Consider the following 14,243-nt stretch of genomic DNA (forward strand, 5'->3'; position numbering starts at 1 on the left):
AGTTGTGCTTGGTTTCATAGAGTGATAGAGTGCTTAAACGCATTATATATATATACGGAGCACAACATATCCCAACTCCAAGATGATTGTGAAGATTCATGAAGAACATAGCACAACACAAGTAGTTGTTCTTGTGAGTTTGTGTTTCTTGTGAAAACCGACATCGTTTAAGGATTGTTGGTGGTTATAGTTTGAGAGAAAAGACGATGGGGAGGGATAAGAACGCGTCATGTTCCGCAGCCATGAGGGCAGAATCCAACGGAGGATTCCAACATGAAAACCCTCTGGATTATGCGCTTCCTCTGTTAATCCTCCAAATATGTTTGGTCGTTGCTTTTACTAGATTTCTTGCATTTCTCTTCAGACCCCTCAGACAACCCAGAGTCATTGCTGAGATCATTGTAAGTTTTTCTCTCCCCACTATCCATACAAATTCAGGTTCCCATGCAGTCATAATGTATTTCGTTTTTAAATATTAAATATAAGAGAGTATGCTTAAATATTTAAGGAAAATATTAAATATATTTTTTGTTTCCCATGCAGTCATAATGTATAAATCTATCATTTTTACTCTCAACCCATGTGTATGTTAAGTTGATGTACCTTTTAGTTTTCATAAATATTTTTCATAGAAGAAACTTGTAATTAATAAAAAAAAGGATTATTTTTAAAAATTAGAAAAGTTGAGTACACAGCAACTTAGATAGCAATGATAAAAATTGTAGGGAGGAATACTACTTGGGCCATCGGCAATTGGGCGAAACGAGAAGTTTTTGAATGCAGTTTTCCCAGAGAAAAGCATCACAGTTCTTGAAACACTGGCCAACATAGGTCTTTTGTTCTTTTTGTTTCTCGTGGGACTTGAGCTTGACATGCGTGCAATTCGACGAACTGGTCGTAAGGCCCTTGGCATTGCCATCTGTGGGATCATTCTACCTTTTATTCTTGGGATTGGCACTTCCATTGCTCTTCGAGCCACTGTATCCAAAAGTGTTGAGCTATTTCCTTTTCTAGTCTTCATGGGTGTTGCTCTCTCGATCACCGCCTTCCCTGTCCTTGCGAGGATCCTGGCTGAACTTAAACTCCTAACCACTGATGTTGGTCGCATTGCAATGTCTGCTGCTGCTGTCAATGATGTTGCAGCTTGGATTCTTCTTGCTCTTGCGATAGCCCTTTCTGGTTCTGATGCATCCCCCTTTGTTCCTCTTTGGGTATTGCTCTGTGGTGCTGCTTTTGTCATCTTTGTTGTCTTTGCCATTAGGCCGTTGCTTGTGGCTATGGCTAACCGTTCCCTGGAGGGTGAGCCAGTGAAGGAGCTCTACATATGCATCACATTGACTCTGGTTTTGGTTTGTAGTTTTGTCACTGATACTATTGGAATTCATTCCCTCTTTGGGGCTTTTGCGGTTGGTACTATTATGCCAAGAGAAGGTTCCTTCTCTAGGGTGTTGACTGAGAGGATAGAAGACCTGGTATCTGGCCTTTTCATGCCACTATATTTTGTGTCCAGTGGCTTGAAAACTGATGTGGCAACAATTAAGGGAGGTCTTTCTTGGGCAATGCTAATGCTTGTTATATTCAATGCTTGCTTTGGGAAGATCATTGGTACTACTGTTGTTTCCTTATTGTGTGAGGTGCCTTCCACAGAAGCCCTGGCTCTTGGATTTCTCATGAACACAAAAGGCTTGGTAGAGCTCATTGTTCTCAACATTGGGAAGGACCGTAAGGTATCATGTTGAAACCCATACCAAGTTATACCATCATTTACAATTATTTTTTACCTCTTTTTCTTTGCTTTATACATGTTGATAAATACCCAACTGATTGGAAACTCACCCGAAAAAACTAATCATTAAGAAAAGAACCAACACTAAAATAGTATATCCATAACACTGGAATACTATTCTTTATGTGGAAGGCATCCATGCTACCTCGTTCCTATTACATGTATTTTAATTGTTCTTATAGAAGAATCTGAGAGTATTGTCATTTGCTCTCGTATTTTTTATGAATCATTGTTTGTACAATGCAGGTGTTAAATGACCAAGCATTTGCCATTTGTGTTGTCATGGCATTGTTTACCACCTTCATCTCCACCCCAATGGTGATGGTTGTATATAAACCAGCTCGTAGAGGAGCACCTTACAAGCACAAAACAATTCAACGAGATCCCGACACTGAGCTTCGAATGCTAGCTTGCTTCCACAACACCCACAACATTCCCTCGCTAATCAATCTAATAGAGTGTTCCCGTGGAACCGGAAGAAAAGGAAAGCTTTATGTATACACAATGCATTTGATGGAGCTCTCGGAGCGATCTTCGACAATCACAATGGTTCATATGGCACGCAAGAATGGAATGCCCTTTTGGAACAAAAAGCGGAATGGCAAAGATCAAATGATCATAGCTTTTCAGGATTATGAGAAACTGAGAAGTGTGAGTGTCCGCCCCATGACAGTCATTTCTGGTCTCAATAGCATCCATGAGGATATTTGTACTACTGCTCACAGAAAGCGTGCAGCCATGATCATCATTCCATTCCACAAACACCAACGTGTGGATGGATGGATGGAGTCACTGGGACATTCATTCCAAGAGATGAATCAACTTGTGCTATGTCATGCTCCTTGCTCGGTGGGAATTTTTGTTGATCGAGGTCTTGGAGGGACGAGCCAAGTCCAAGCCAGTGATGTGTCTTATAAGATAGTGGTACCCTTCTTTGGAGGGCGTGATGATCGTGAAGCTCTTTGTTATGGAACGAGAATGGCCGAGCACCCGGGAATTTTTCTAAATGTGTATAAGTTTGTAACTCCACCAGGGACATCATTGGCCTTTGATGCTGAATCGGTTGGGGAGTCATCAAACAAAGATAGGAAAACAGTGCATGTGATTGACGACAACGATTATGATGATAAGAAACAGGATGATCAATTGTGGAATGAGTTTTTAAGTGCATGCAACAACAACACCCAAGAGACAATGAAGTATGAGGAAAAGCTAGTGGAAAGCAAAGGAGATATTGAGACAGCATTGAAGGAAATGAATAGATGCAACCTCATATTGGTTGGTAGAATGCCATCAGTGGCAGCTTTGGGTAGCATAAGTGATTGTCCAGAGCTTGGACCTGTTGGAAGCTTTGTTGCTTCTTCAGATTTTTCCACTCTTACGTCTGTAATGGTAATTCAGCAATACAATCCCTCAACTGACATACATCCGTTTGTGAGGGAGGAATCTGATTTACCAGATATGTCACATACACCAGCTGGGGGTTAATATGGTATTAAAGTTATACTTGTCAACTTGTTATATATTACAAACGAGTTAGATGCTCGTAGAATTGAGCACTTGTGCTCATAATTGATTTTGTTGTTAGGTAACTCGAATCGAATAAAATTAAATGGTCTGATTTATGGGTAGTTTAACTTGGTTAGCAGTTTTGGGAATTTTAGAATCAAGGGTAATCAATTTATTATATCCATTAACTTTTTAAATCGTATTTCAAAATTTGGTAACTTCTTCAATCGAATTTCAAATTGGATAATTTTTTGAATCGGAAATCTAGTATATTTTTTTAACCCGTTTTTGCAACTCATGCATTCTGATTCTTAATTTAATTATAAATTACAATAATTTATTAAATTTATTATAGCTTTATTTAAAGTTTATTCGAATCTTCTACAGGCATAAATTTGTTTATCAAATTATCGTAATTAGTGTTATTTCATTTCTTTTTTATTGATGGTAGAATATGTGTTGCTAAACTATCTCAATTTATTTAATATTTAATCTCAGCTTTGAAAATTGTATTTTCATCGAAATGCTTATGGGCATTGTTTAGGTTATCATGCAATCAATTTATAAAAATAGTAAAGAATCAAATATTTATGCAACTGAGTATTCAATATTTACATATCCATTTCAGGAAAGAAATTGGTTCCATCATGAAATATGAGATATTTTTTATTTTTAAAAAATTGAAAATAAGTTACAACATAAAAATCTTCCAAGTATTCTAAGGATGTGATTTTTATAATTTTAGTTTAAGTTGTGCAAGTTTTGTATTTGTGCGGTCTTTTGGTTGTATTCATTATTTTTTTTTACAAATATTTAACATACTTTAGTTATATGATATTATATTAATTTTACAAATGATGAACGTAACAATCCAACCAGTGGCTGAGACGGAGGTTTACATCAAAACGGACCAAAATGTTATTTTTCCTAGTGATAGTGTTAAAAAATATTTTTAATAAAATTAAAAGGGGTACGCAATTTTGGTTTAACATGTGATTGGAAACTATATTTTACATAACATAAATGAGTGACAAAAATTATGTATACACATAGAGACAGCATATTATGTTATTCCTAAAAAAACTAGAAAATTATTTCTCATTCTTATATTAAAATTTAATGGTTTTAGTAAAAAGTTAATATTGCGGAAATCTTTTAGAATCTTAGTATCTCTCATTAATAAAAAAAATGTTTAAGATAAATATAAATCATTTCATATTTATTAACATACTAGTCATGTGCATTTGTTAGTATATATTAACAATCTTAAATTTTAATACAATAAATATTAAACTTCAACAAAAGAATTAAATGCTAATAAATATACAATAATGATAGCATTAACTATTTATACATATGAATTAGAAAACATAGTTTATGATATTAATAAATGTATTAATTTTTTCTTTGTCAACAAAATTATATATTTTAATTTTTATTAAATTTGAATATTAATTCAATATTATAAAATAAAATAAAACCGTAACTTACACACTTTAATATTATAATATCTTTATTCTATTGTTATTTTTAATATATATATATTTTCGTTGGAAAGAGTGGGTATAGGATGGATTTGATGAGTACCAGATGTAGAACTACTCATTCCGTATTTAAATTAGTTGTAGATTCATTTAAGCGAAAATTAGTTATAGTATTATGAGTAGATTAATAAGAGAAAGGTGATAAGAAGTGAGAAGAAGGAAACAGTTGTTGTTTATTATAATATTGTGAAAAAGTAGATGTGATTAATTTGGCCATTGGTACATGAATTCCCAGAAGGCCGTTTGTACATTGAAGCCATAAATGCCTTCAGCAGATAGGAGCCATGAACAGCCGACACCATCACATCGTACTCTGTCCCTGCCGAAGGAATAAGCATTGAAATGGTATTCCTCAACCTTTTCCCACCCCACATCACAGAAAAACAGTGTTGTTCCAATAATATTGTCTGAGAAATCCCATCCAAACTCATCTCCATTTGCTATATTTTGTTGTCCCAGATCATTGTCCTTCGACTGGCAATGCAAAGTCATATTCTTTCCAGCTCCAAGCCTGTTCTTTATGCTCACATGTTTCCTACATTCAACAACAATCATGCACAATCCTATCGCCACCATCAGGATCATAACATCCACTTTTCTTATCTTAGCTAACCCACTCATATATATATATTAACAGGATTTCAAGCTAACATTAAACATGTATAGCCACTTCAACAGGAACAACATATATAGCCATTGCTTTTGGTGTGCATGTTCGTGGATTTCGAAGGAAACTTGTTTTTCTCTTTCTTTCTTTATTATTTCCTCTCTAGCTATCACCAGCTATTACTTCGATCAATCTTCTAAGGGTGTTTTACACTACACCTTCAAGGGTTTCTCTGTACTTCCAAATTCCAGATTTGTTCTCTAATTAATAAAATTTTGATGAATATTATCATAATAACTAGATTATTAATTATTATTATTATTACTCATTTAGGACTTTATTACCATATATTAAAGTTAATATTTGTTTTGGATTTATTATTTTGATTTATGTTAAAAAATTAAAAAATTTAATGACAAATAAAACGTACGTTTAATGTTCATAAATGAAAAACATATATTATAAAAATATTGTATGGGATATGAAAATCTTAGAAGAAAACATCGAATTTTGAAATCCGATATCTCTGTCTTAGAAGAAAACATCAAATTTTAAAATCCGATATTTCTCCTTTCGAATTTTCATATCTTAGTGGAAGATATTGTAGGTATCTTAAAAATTTTTTAAGGCATAGATGAAACCTTTCGAAGTGCAAGATGAAACACCCATCTTTTAAACGTCCCAGCCATTCATTGTATTACATATAATATCTCCAAAATTAAACTGATTTCTAGCATTTTTCAGTACAAAAGTAGAGTATTTGAAAAGTTTTCCTTCAATTTTTCTTTTAGCCCACTCATTTGGTGATCCACTAAAAGGGAGCTTATTCAAAAATAGGTTAAGGTGGGATTACGTTAAATTGACACATCTATATAATTTCCAAAATTAATGTAATTTCTAGATATTTAAGTAGAAAAGTAGAACATTTGAAAAGTGTTCCCTAATTTTTTCTTGTAGAGATCTTGGTTGAGTGAAACTCTCCGGTTTTAAAAAATATTTATTTTTATTTGTTTTGAATAAATTATATGAATGTATATTGTTATACTGCATAGAATGTAATGTATTTATCGAGAAGATAAATTTGTTTTAGTGAAATTATTTAAATAAGTAGTATATTTGTTACCATATTTGAGTCTAGGTCCATTGTTTATTACATTCTTCTATCACCAATTTCCTTTTTAACTATTCTTTAACTCTCTTTAGTTATGAATTTGTTCTTTAATTATTATTTCTATAAATAGGTCTTATGAATATAAAATGTTTTCATCTGTCAAACACTCAATTTCATCTAGTTAATTAAAAGTATTAAATAAAATAAGATGAATTGATTTTTAAAAAAATACATAAAATTTTGAAAAAAAGAATATTTAAATTTGAGAAAATTACTAAAATAACTTGGTAAATGAAAAATTAGAATTTATTTTAGAATTCTATAATAAAAATAAATATTTATAATTTTATTTTTTATTTACAAATAAAATAAAAAGTATATAATAAAAATCTTCCTAAAAAACACTAGAAAGCAATAAAGTAGATAAAAAATTGAAATAAGACTAAATATGAAGAACAAATTTGTAACATAATACAGTATAAAAACTATATAAGGGAATAATCACATATTAATAATATTTCAGATCAGTCTTACAAAAGATGAGACGTACGCTCGAACGACCTTACAAGATAACGGGAAAATTAAAACTGTACAAATATGCAATCTAGACCGAACGGTTTACAGAAGACGTATCGAACGGTCATACAAAAGAAGAAAACAACATATGACCGAACGGTTATCACACAAAGAAACTAACTACTGACCGAACGGCTCTATTGTTCGGTCTTAACTTCTACCTCGACCAAACTTTCTTCTTCCAGCGCCTCTTCCAGCAAATCTTCTCCTTCTGCTCACTTCCACACAGATGATCATTGCAATAGAAGGACAACCACCGAACGTACAAAACGGACAAGACAGGAAATATGGTAAGCTTATGTAATTTAATTCAATTATCAACATATATCTCACTCAATCAATTTAAACAAGATAAATCATTAACTCTTTCATGCAAAGCCTAATACTAGACTCTGACTGTCCGGACTGTATGAATTCTGTGTAGCTACGACGTTCGTGCACTCGGGTGATGTAGTAACTGAGATACCCTCAAGAGCTGCCACCCGAGGTTAGTCCGTTCCGTCCAAATTAACCATAAGGACGAGGACCTCCTACCATTCTCACACATGACTTACCCTTCTCTACGTGAGAAACGAGTAATCACGGAATATCAGGATGAACCGTCAGCTTAGCGTGCCCACATTCATACTTTACCATTCCAATATCAAATCATGAGATATTCCTCCCCGGAACACTCTTCCATAACCAAAGTCATTTCATCCATATCGTATTCTATCATCTTTCATTATTAAAACCTCAACTGAACCAATTTGAATAATGATCCCTTAGGATACCAAATACCGCACGTTAGTTTTTAATCCAGAACAAGACCGAACACTTGGAGTGAGACCGAGATGTCTCCAACTCAAACATAATCAAATTGAGAGAGTTACTCACTAGTTGTGAAAAGGACCGAATATAATAATACTTCTCAAAGACTAATATAATCGAATGTTGTTTACCAAGTGAGCCAATTTAATGAACTGACTCTTGAGAGTTCAAACCGAACACCGTAAAGCCTAGGCCGAGTACTAGGACTCTAGGCCAAAACCAATTGAGACAGGTACTGTAGGACACCAAATAATAATAGTACTTGACGGAATCATATGAAGAAACCGATCGCCAATAAATACTTAGCTTCTTAATGAGCTAAACCTCAAGGAAACCGAATGTTAGTTGAAGACTGAGCACTGTAGAGAGCGAACTCTATGGAGTTTGGACGAACACTCTTATTATAAAGATAGATTACGGAAACGAGAACGAGCGCCTGGTGTAAGACCGAGCACTTACTTAGTACAAACGCTTGGTGTAAGACCGAGCACTACTTAGTACGAGCGCTTGGTGTAAGACCGAGCACTACTTAGTACGTGCGCTTGGTGTAAAGACCGAACACTACTAAACTTATAGAAGAAAGACTTGATAAATATAATAAGATACCAAGGAACGAACGAACGAAATATACAAATACATATAGATATACTTAAGTTTACCATCAAACACCAAGGAACGAATATCCTTGGTTGAACTCTTATATACAGATATTACAGAATGAAGACGCTCGGTCCTCAATTGGAATTCTTTCCAAATGAAAGAATCCAATTCCAACCGAGTCCACAGGAAAATCCAACGGTCAAAGATCTTCAGTGACGAACATAAATTTTCACATAAAACTCTAGACTTAGAATTCATAATCTTATCAATACATTTCTCAACATCTATCTTCATACATTCATACATCCATATCGTCTGATTCAGTGCCAATGAAGAAAGAGACAGAAGAATAAATTAGAAGAATTCGAGTTATAATTATGAGTTTGTAGTTGAAATCTGAGTTTAAAACATATATATATATATATATATATATATATATATATATATATATATATCAACTATGAATAATCAAGTGTGAAATTATGAGATGTTAACTTAAATATAATGCTACAATATATCAATTATGAATTATTAAGTGTCAGATTATGAGATGTTACACATTCAAATGGATTGTGGAATGATATTAATGTTTGTTTGTGGTGAAATATTAACATGTTAGTTCACTGAATAGATATATATTTTTATTTACGAAACATGGTGTTAGAAAAATATTATATGTTAGAAAAATACGGATTACTCAAAAGTTAAAAGTTTGGGAACTCTAAAGTAAATTTAAGAAATGGTGTTCTTTTTAAAATTTATTTTTTGAGTTTTCTTACGTGAAATCTTCTATTAAATTATCATAATTAATTTTATTTAAATTTTACATTTTTCTTTAATTTTAACTTTCTTTATGACTTATTTTAATTTTATTTTCATTATCTATTAACTGGTAAACTTTAATTTAGTTAATAATTTTTTAATTCAATTCAAACAAAAATTTATAGTTCTTCACCAAAATATATGTAAAAAAAATTCTCGAAACAAATAAATAAAAGAAACATATTAACGAGAAATGAGAATAAAATAAACATATTTTTAATTATAATACAAATTCAACAAATAAAATAAAACAACTAAAATCATACTAATCAGAAATGAGAATAAAATGATTGATAAACTTACACTAGTAAAAAACGGGGTCATTAATGCGTCTATTATGCTTCAGTTAGTTAGAAACTCAAACATAAAATGAAACGGTAATATTTTTGAAATTATTAAAGAAGTATATGTTTTAGTTCTATCTTAACCGAAGTCATAAAGCACTTACAACTTCGGTTTTTGCAACCAAAGCCATAAAACACGCAAAAGTATGAAATTTTTTTTTTAGTTAGGGAGAATGTAAGGTCTCGAAAATTTAAACAACCTCCACCTGTCAAATCATGTAATTATTGCCTAAAAACCCTGTTCAGATTTTTATTAAGAAACGCACCCAAACCCTCACATTCTGAGCATCATTTAATGCACCCTCGCCACACGTGCACTGTCATTAAAACACACTCACACTCACTCTGCATGCAACTGCCAAGTGTCACTTTGGAACATTCGAAAACGTTAGTGGAATCCAAGTGGCAGCAGGTGAATGGACGTTCGTCCTACGTGGGGAGAGAAATTAATTTTCTGAAAAACACTCTCCCACTTTTCTACATGCTTCGTCTTCTTCCCCAAATTTCTGATTTCCAAATTCTCTACCTTCTCTCTAGAACCTCCATCTTCTCTCTACCATAACTCACTTTCTTCTTCTCCGATCCAATTTCAGAGACCGTAGAGGTAATCCAAACGTCCTAAGCTTTCTGTCAAACCGAACAAGTTCAAGTTTTGAATCTGGTAAGTTCGTCCCTTAGTTGTTCATTATTAGGTTTCATGCAAAACCAAATCTGGTTACATGCATTCTCTTTATATGAATCAAATTTTGATTCTGGAAATGGTTTTAGTTCGCAAGAGTTGAGTGGTCTGAGGATAGAAGTGATAGTTGGGCGAATCCAGATTTGCACGTTAGGACGTTCGTTCACTACTGATCCAGGTAAGGGAAGCTTAGTAATTTAATTGATACTTGTATGTTGTGTGAAAGCATGATGTGAACTGGATGTATGAGATGTATGTTGTGTAATTATGCATGAACGAGCACTGTGTTTTGAATGAATATGAGTTATATTGGTTGAACTGCATGTTGATGATGATACGTATGAATTGGAAGATGGATGATTTCTATAGAGTATGAGATAATAAATGAATTCTATAAAGTATGTGATTTATGATGGATAGGAAATTATAAGATATGAATCGTATGAGAAATGTTGAGTTAAGATGGATGAAAAATCTGAAAAATGATATTCCGTACCTTGATAATGTACGCTCGTCATCGAACGGTCTTATACCATTCGGTTTTCTAGTAAATGGCTAAATGGAATTCTTTTATTTGAAAAGAACTCCGCTCGAGAATGAGCGTCCTCTTGTGAAAGGCTAGGTTTGAGCGTTCGGCTCAGCCTAGTGGTACCCGACGATCATAAATTAATTGAAGTTATAATTGTAACGCTCGGTTTTATATCCAGCGTTCGTTATAGGTAGCGTTCAGTCTTATACTAAGCGTTCGTCCAAATCGGTGTTCGGTCTTATACCGAGCGTTCATTCTAATTAGTGCTCGGTCATCTACCTAGCGTTCGTCCTAAGTAGTGTTCGGTTTTATATTGAACGCTCGTCCTTACCTTTGATTTCTGAACGGACGTAACTAGCGTTCGTCCAAATTGTTAGTAAATATATATATATATATATATATATATATATATATATATATATATATATATATATATATATATATATGTATGTATAATTGGCGTTCGGTCATTGACTGACAGTCGGCTTACTTTAACTAAATTGTCCTTGTTACATTTATTACTAATCTTTGTATTTTTATCCAGTGGGTTTTGACCCTGAATCTTGGCACTTAATTTATTCTAAGTATAAATCGAATCGTTCTAGAGTCAGTTCATTTAAATTATCTAAATTGTCATGACGCTCGTCATGAAAAGTGTGTCAGCTTGATTCTTTCGGAAAAGAAAACCTTTTGGTCTCGTTTTTAACGTTCGTCCTCATTATGAAGAGGATTGAACGCTCGTCATTTTATGAAAGTGGAACTAAGAATGAAAATGTGATTTAGAGGGAATATTATAATGTGCGAACAATATAAGAGATGAAACTATGATTATGAAATTTGAACGAGCGTTCCAAGGAGGAACGTCTCTATGATTTGAATATGAGAAGTTGTGTAATATGACCATGGTAAAGCTGCTGATGGCAGTTCATCCTGATGTTCCGTGAGTGCTCATCCTCAAGTAGAGGGGAGTAGGTCATGTGTGGGAACGGCAGGAGGTCCTAGTCCTAATGAGTACTTTGGACTGATAGGGCTAACCTCGGGTGGCAGCTGTTGAGTGTTTCCAGTTATCACATCACCCGGGTGCACGAACGCCTGTAGATACATGGATTCATACAGTCCGGACGGTCGGTCTTATGGGAGTTTTGGATGATTAAATTCTATGCGGATATATTATTGTATTTCTTGTGTGTTGATTTGCATATGTTGATTTGTATGTTGGCTGTATGAATTAAATTACCTAAGCTTACCCTTTCGTTTTTCCTTGTGTTGTCTTGCACCTGTACGTCCGTCCTGTCAATGCAATAATCATCCGTATGGATGTGAGCAGATGGAGACACCTTTTTGGAGGAAGTGGTTGAAGAAGAAAACCTGGTGGACGTCGAAGTGAAGTCCGAGACTTAGAGCGTCCAGTAGGATTAGTCTGCTTATAATTTTAAGACGTTCGGTTATTAGTTTTGTAAAACTTATCGTCTTGAACCTTAGTTATTTCTGTATTTATCTTCTTGTAAGGTTGTTCGGCCAGAATCTCTGTTTTAGCAATTAAGACTGCATTGGTTAACTGTTAATTGTAATTAATTCTAGATTATAGTTGTTACTATATTTTGGGATGTTACAAAATTTAACTCATTAAATATTTTTTTAATACAATAAAAATTAATACCGATAATAATTTAATTAATTTCAAACATAAAATTGTAATTAATTATAATTAATTTAATAGATGTTTATTAGTATTAAAAATGTTTTTTTAGGTTTTTGTGTCTTCAATATAATTTTATAATTAATTTAGTAAAAAATATTAGTAGTACAATTTTTTTTAGACCAAAAGTAAGAGTTTTACGTGTTTATCTTTAAGTCGAATCTGATTTGAATAAGTTTATAAATTTCTTTGAACTAGTAAATTACTAAATGATAGAAGCATAACTCTGTACTAACAATACCTTATATAAATATTTTATTAATCATATATTTTTTTAAGTTAGAAGAAACCTCTACGTAGTAATTTACTTATATTAATTATAATTTTATATGATTTTCTCAAATAAACCAAATTGAATATTTACTTAAAGCAGATTTTTTAGTCAATTTGAATTCAATCAATTAAATAATTGATATTATAATAAATATATTTATAGGTTTATGTAGAATTTCTCATTAGGGTCATTATAATAATAACCTAATCACCTTAAACATAATTACTAACCTATTTAAATTAGTTAGATAGTGATTAGTCCCCTCTAAACTAGAACAATTGGGAACACTTATATGTTGATATATATATACAGTACACCTTATATATAATATATAATTAAATTTGACAATAACAATCTAAGTAGTTATATGGTTGATATAGAACTCTTTTATTGATTACTATTTATGAATCCAAAGTCAACACAAATATCCACATCACACAAATAAACTTCCTCAATATTTTGTCTGTGTTGCTGTCAATTGCAAAAATTCCACTACCAACCAACGACCCTTCTCTTCCACAAACATCTTTACGTAACAATCAATAATTCGTGCTTCGGATATTCTTTACCACAATTAAATTCTAAAAACTAGCATATCTTTTTTAACAACTCCACAATTTATTCATATTTTATAATTATTAAGTTTTTCTTTTTATATTTTAAAATTTTTTTTTTCTTAGGTGCCATTTATAGAACATCCTATGGTTTGATAGGTTAAATATGTTTACTAAAAAAGAAATAAAAATAAGATTGGGATTTTGAACTTTTAGTCAGATTTTCTTAATATACTTCTTTCATAATAATTATTTAGTATCAGTTTTAAAAAAAAATTAGTGCATCGTCACAGAAAGTAGTTTGTTACTCTATTACAACAAACAAAAGTAGTTAATTTTAAAATTATTAATATTTTAAGTAAATTCAATTTTTTACTTTTTTTGTTTTATAATAGGTTGAAGAACTCTTGTTAAAAGAAAAGAAAAAACTCATGTTCCTTAAAAGTCAACTTAGGAGACACACTTTCTTAATATGTCTTCAACTTCCTTTACCTTTTTTTTTTTCTTTCAAAAATTAGACAAGACCCTTCATGAGAACAATGAATTGATTTTGGTAAATTTGTGTATTTATAATACATTGAGGTAACATAAATATTAATTTAATAAATATTATTTTGAGTTATAAGAGATGGGATAAAAAAATGTATTAATCCGGCTCTATAAAATTTAATTAAAAATCTTATTAAATTGGATTCCTTTAATACAAAAAATTAGTTTAATTCATTTAAAAAGAATCATGAAATGTTGAATGTATCTATGTAAATAGTATTTTCTAAAAATTTAAAATAAATTTAGCGTG

General features: G+C 32.1%; 2 protein-coding genes across 2 annotated transcripts; one reads left to right on the plus strand and one right to left on the minus strand.

Annotated features, from left to right (window-relative positions):
- Positions 1 to 95: 95 nt before the first annotated feature.
- Positions 96 to 3,394, plus strand: LOC108329934 (cation/H(+) antiporter 19). The gene is made up of 3 exons (XM_052871794.1): positions 96 to 401; positions 726 to 1,727; positions 2,033 to 3,394. Exons 1-3 carry the CDS (start codon positions 207 to 209, stop codon positions 3,272 to 3,274), a joined length of 2,439 nt encoding a protein of 812 aa, XP_052727754.1. The 5' UTR covers positions 96 to 206; the 3' UTR covers positions 3,275 to 3,394.
- Positions 3,395 to 5,043: 1,649 nt separating this feature from the next.
- Positions 5,044 to 5,415, minus strand: LOC128194205 (self-incompatibility protein S1-like). Its single transcript, XM_052869116.1, has one exon. It carries the CDS (start codon positions 5,413 to 5,415, stop codon positions 5,044 to 5,046), a length of 372 nt encoding a protein of 123 aa, XP_052725076.1.
- Positions 5,416 to 14,243: the final 8,828 nt, after the last annotated feature.

The sequence above is a fragment of the Vigna angularis genome, chromosome 1, assembly GCF_016808095.1.
Source record: "Vigna angularis cultivar LongXiaoDou No.4 chromosome 1, ASM1680809v1, whole genome shotgun sequence".
Taxonomy (NCBI): Eukaryota; Viridiplantae; Streptophyta; class Magnoliopsida; order Fabales; family Fabaceae; genus Vigna; species Vigna angularis.

Excerpts from the sequence above, each read along its gene's own strand:
- LOC108329934 (XM_052871794.1), top strand. The coding sequence starts at position 207 with ATGGGGAGGGATAAGAACGCGTCATGTTCCGCAGCCATGAGGGCAGAA. Across the intron at positions 402-725 it reads GAGTCATTGCTGAGATCATT|GGAGGAATACTACTTGGGCC; the intron begins GTAAGTTTTTCT and ends TAAAAATTGTAG. Across the intron at positions 1,728-2,032 it reads ACATTGGGAAGGACCGTAAG|GTGTTAAATGACCAAGCATT; the intron begins GTATCATGTTGA and ends TGTACAATGCAG.
- LOC128194205 (XM_052869116.1), bottom strand. The coding sequence starts at position 5,415 with ATGGTGGCGATAGGATTGTGCATGATTGTTGTTGAATGTAGGAAACAT.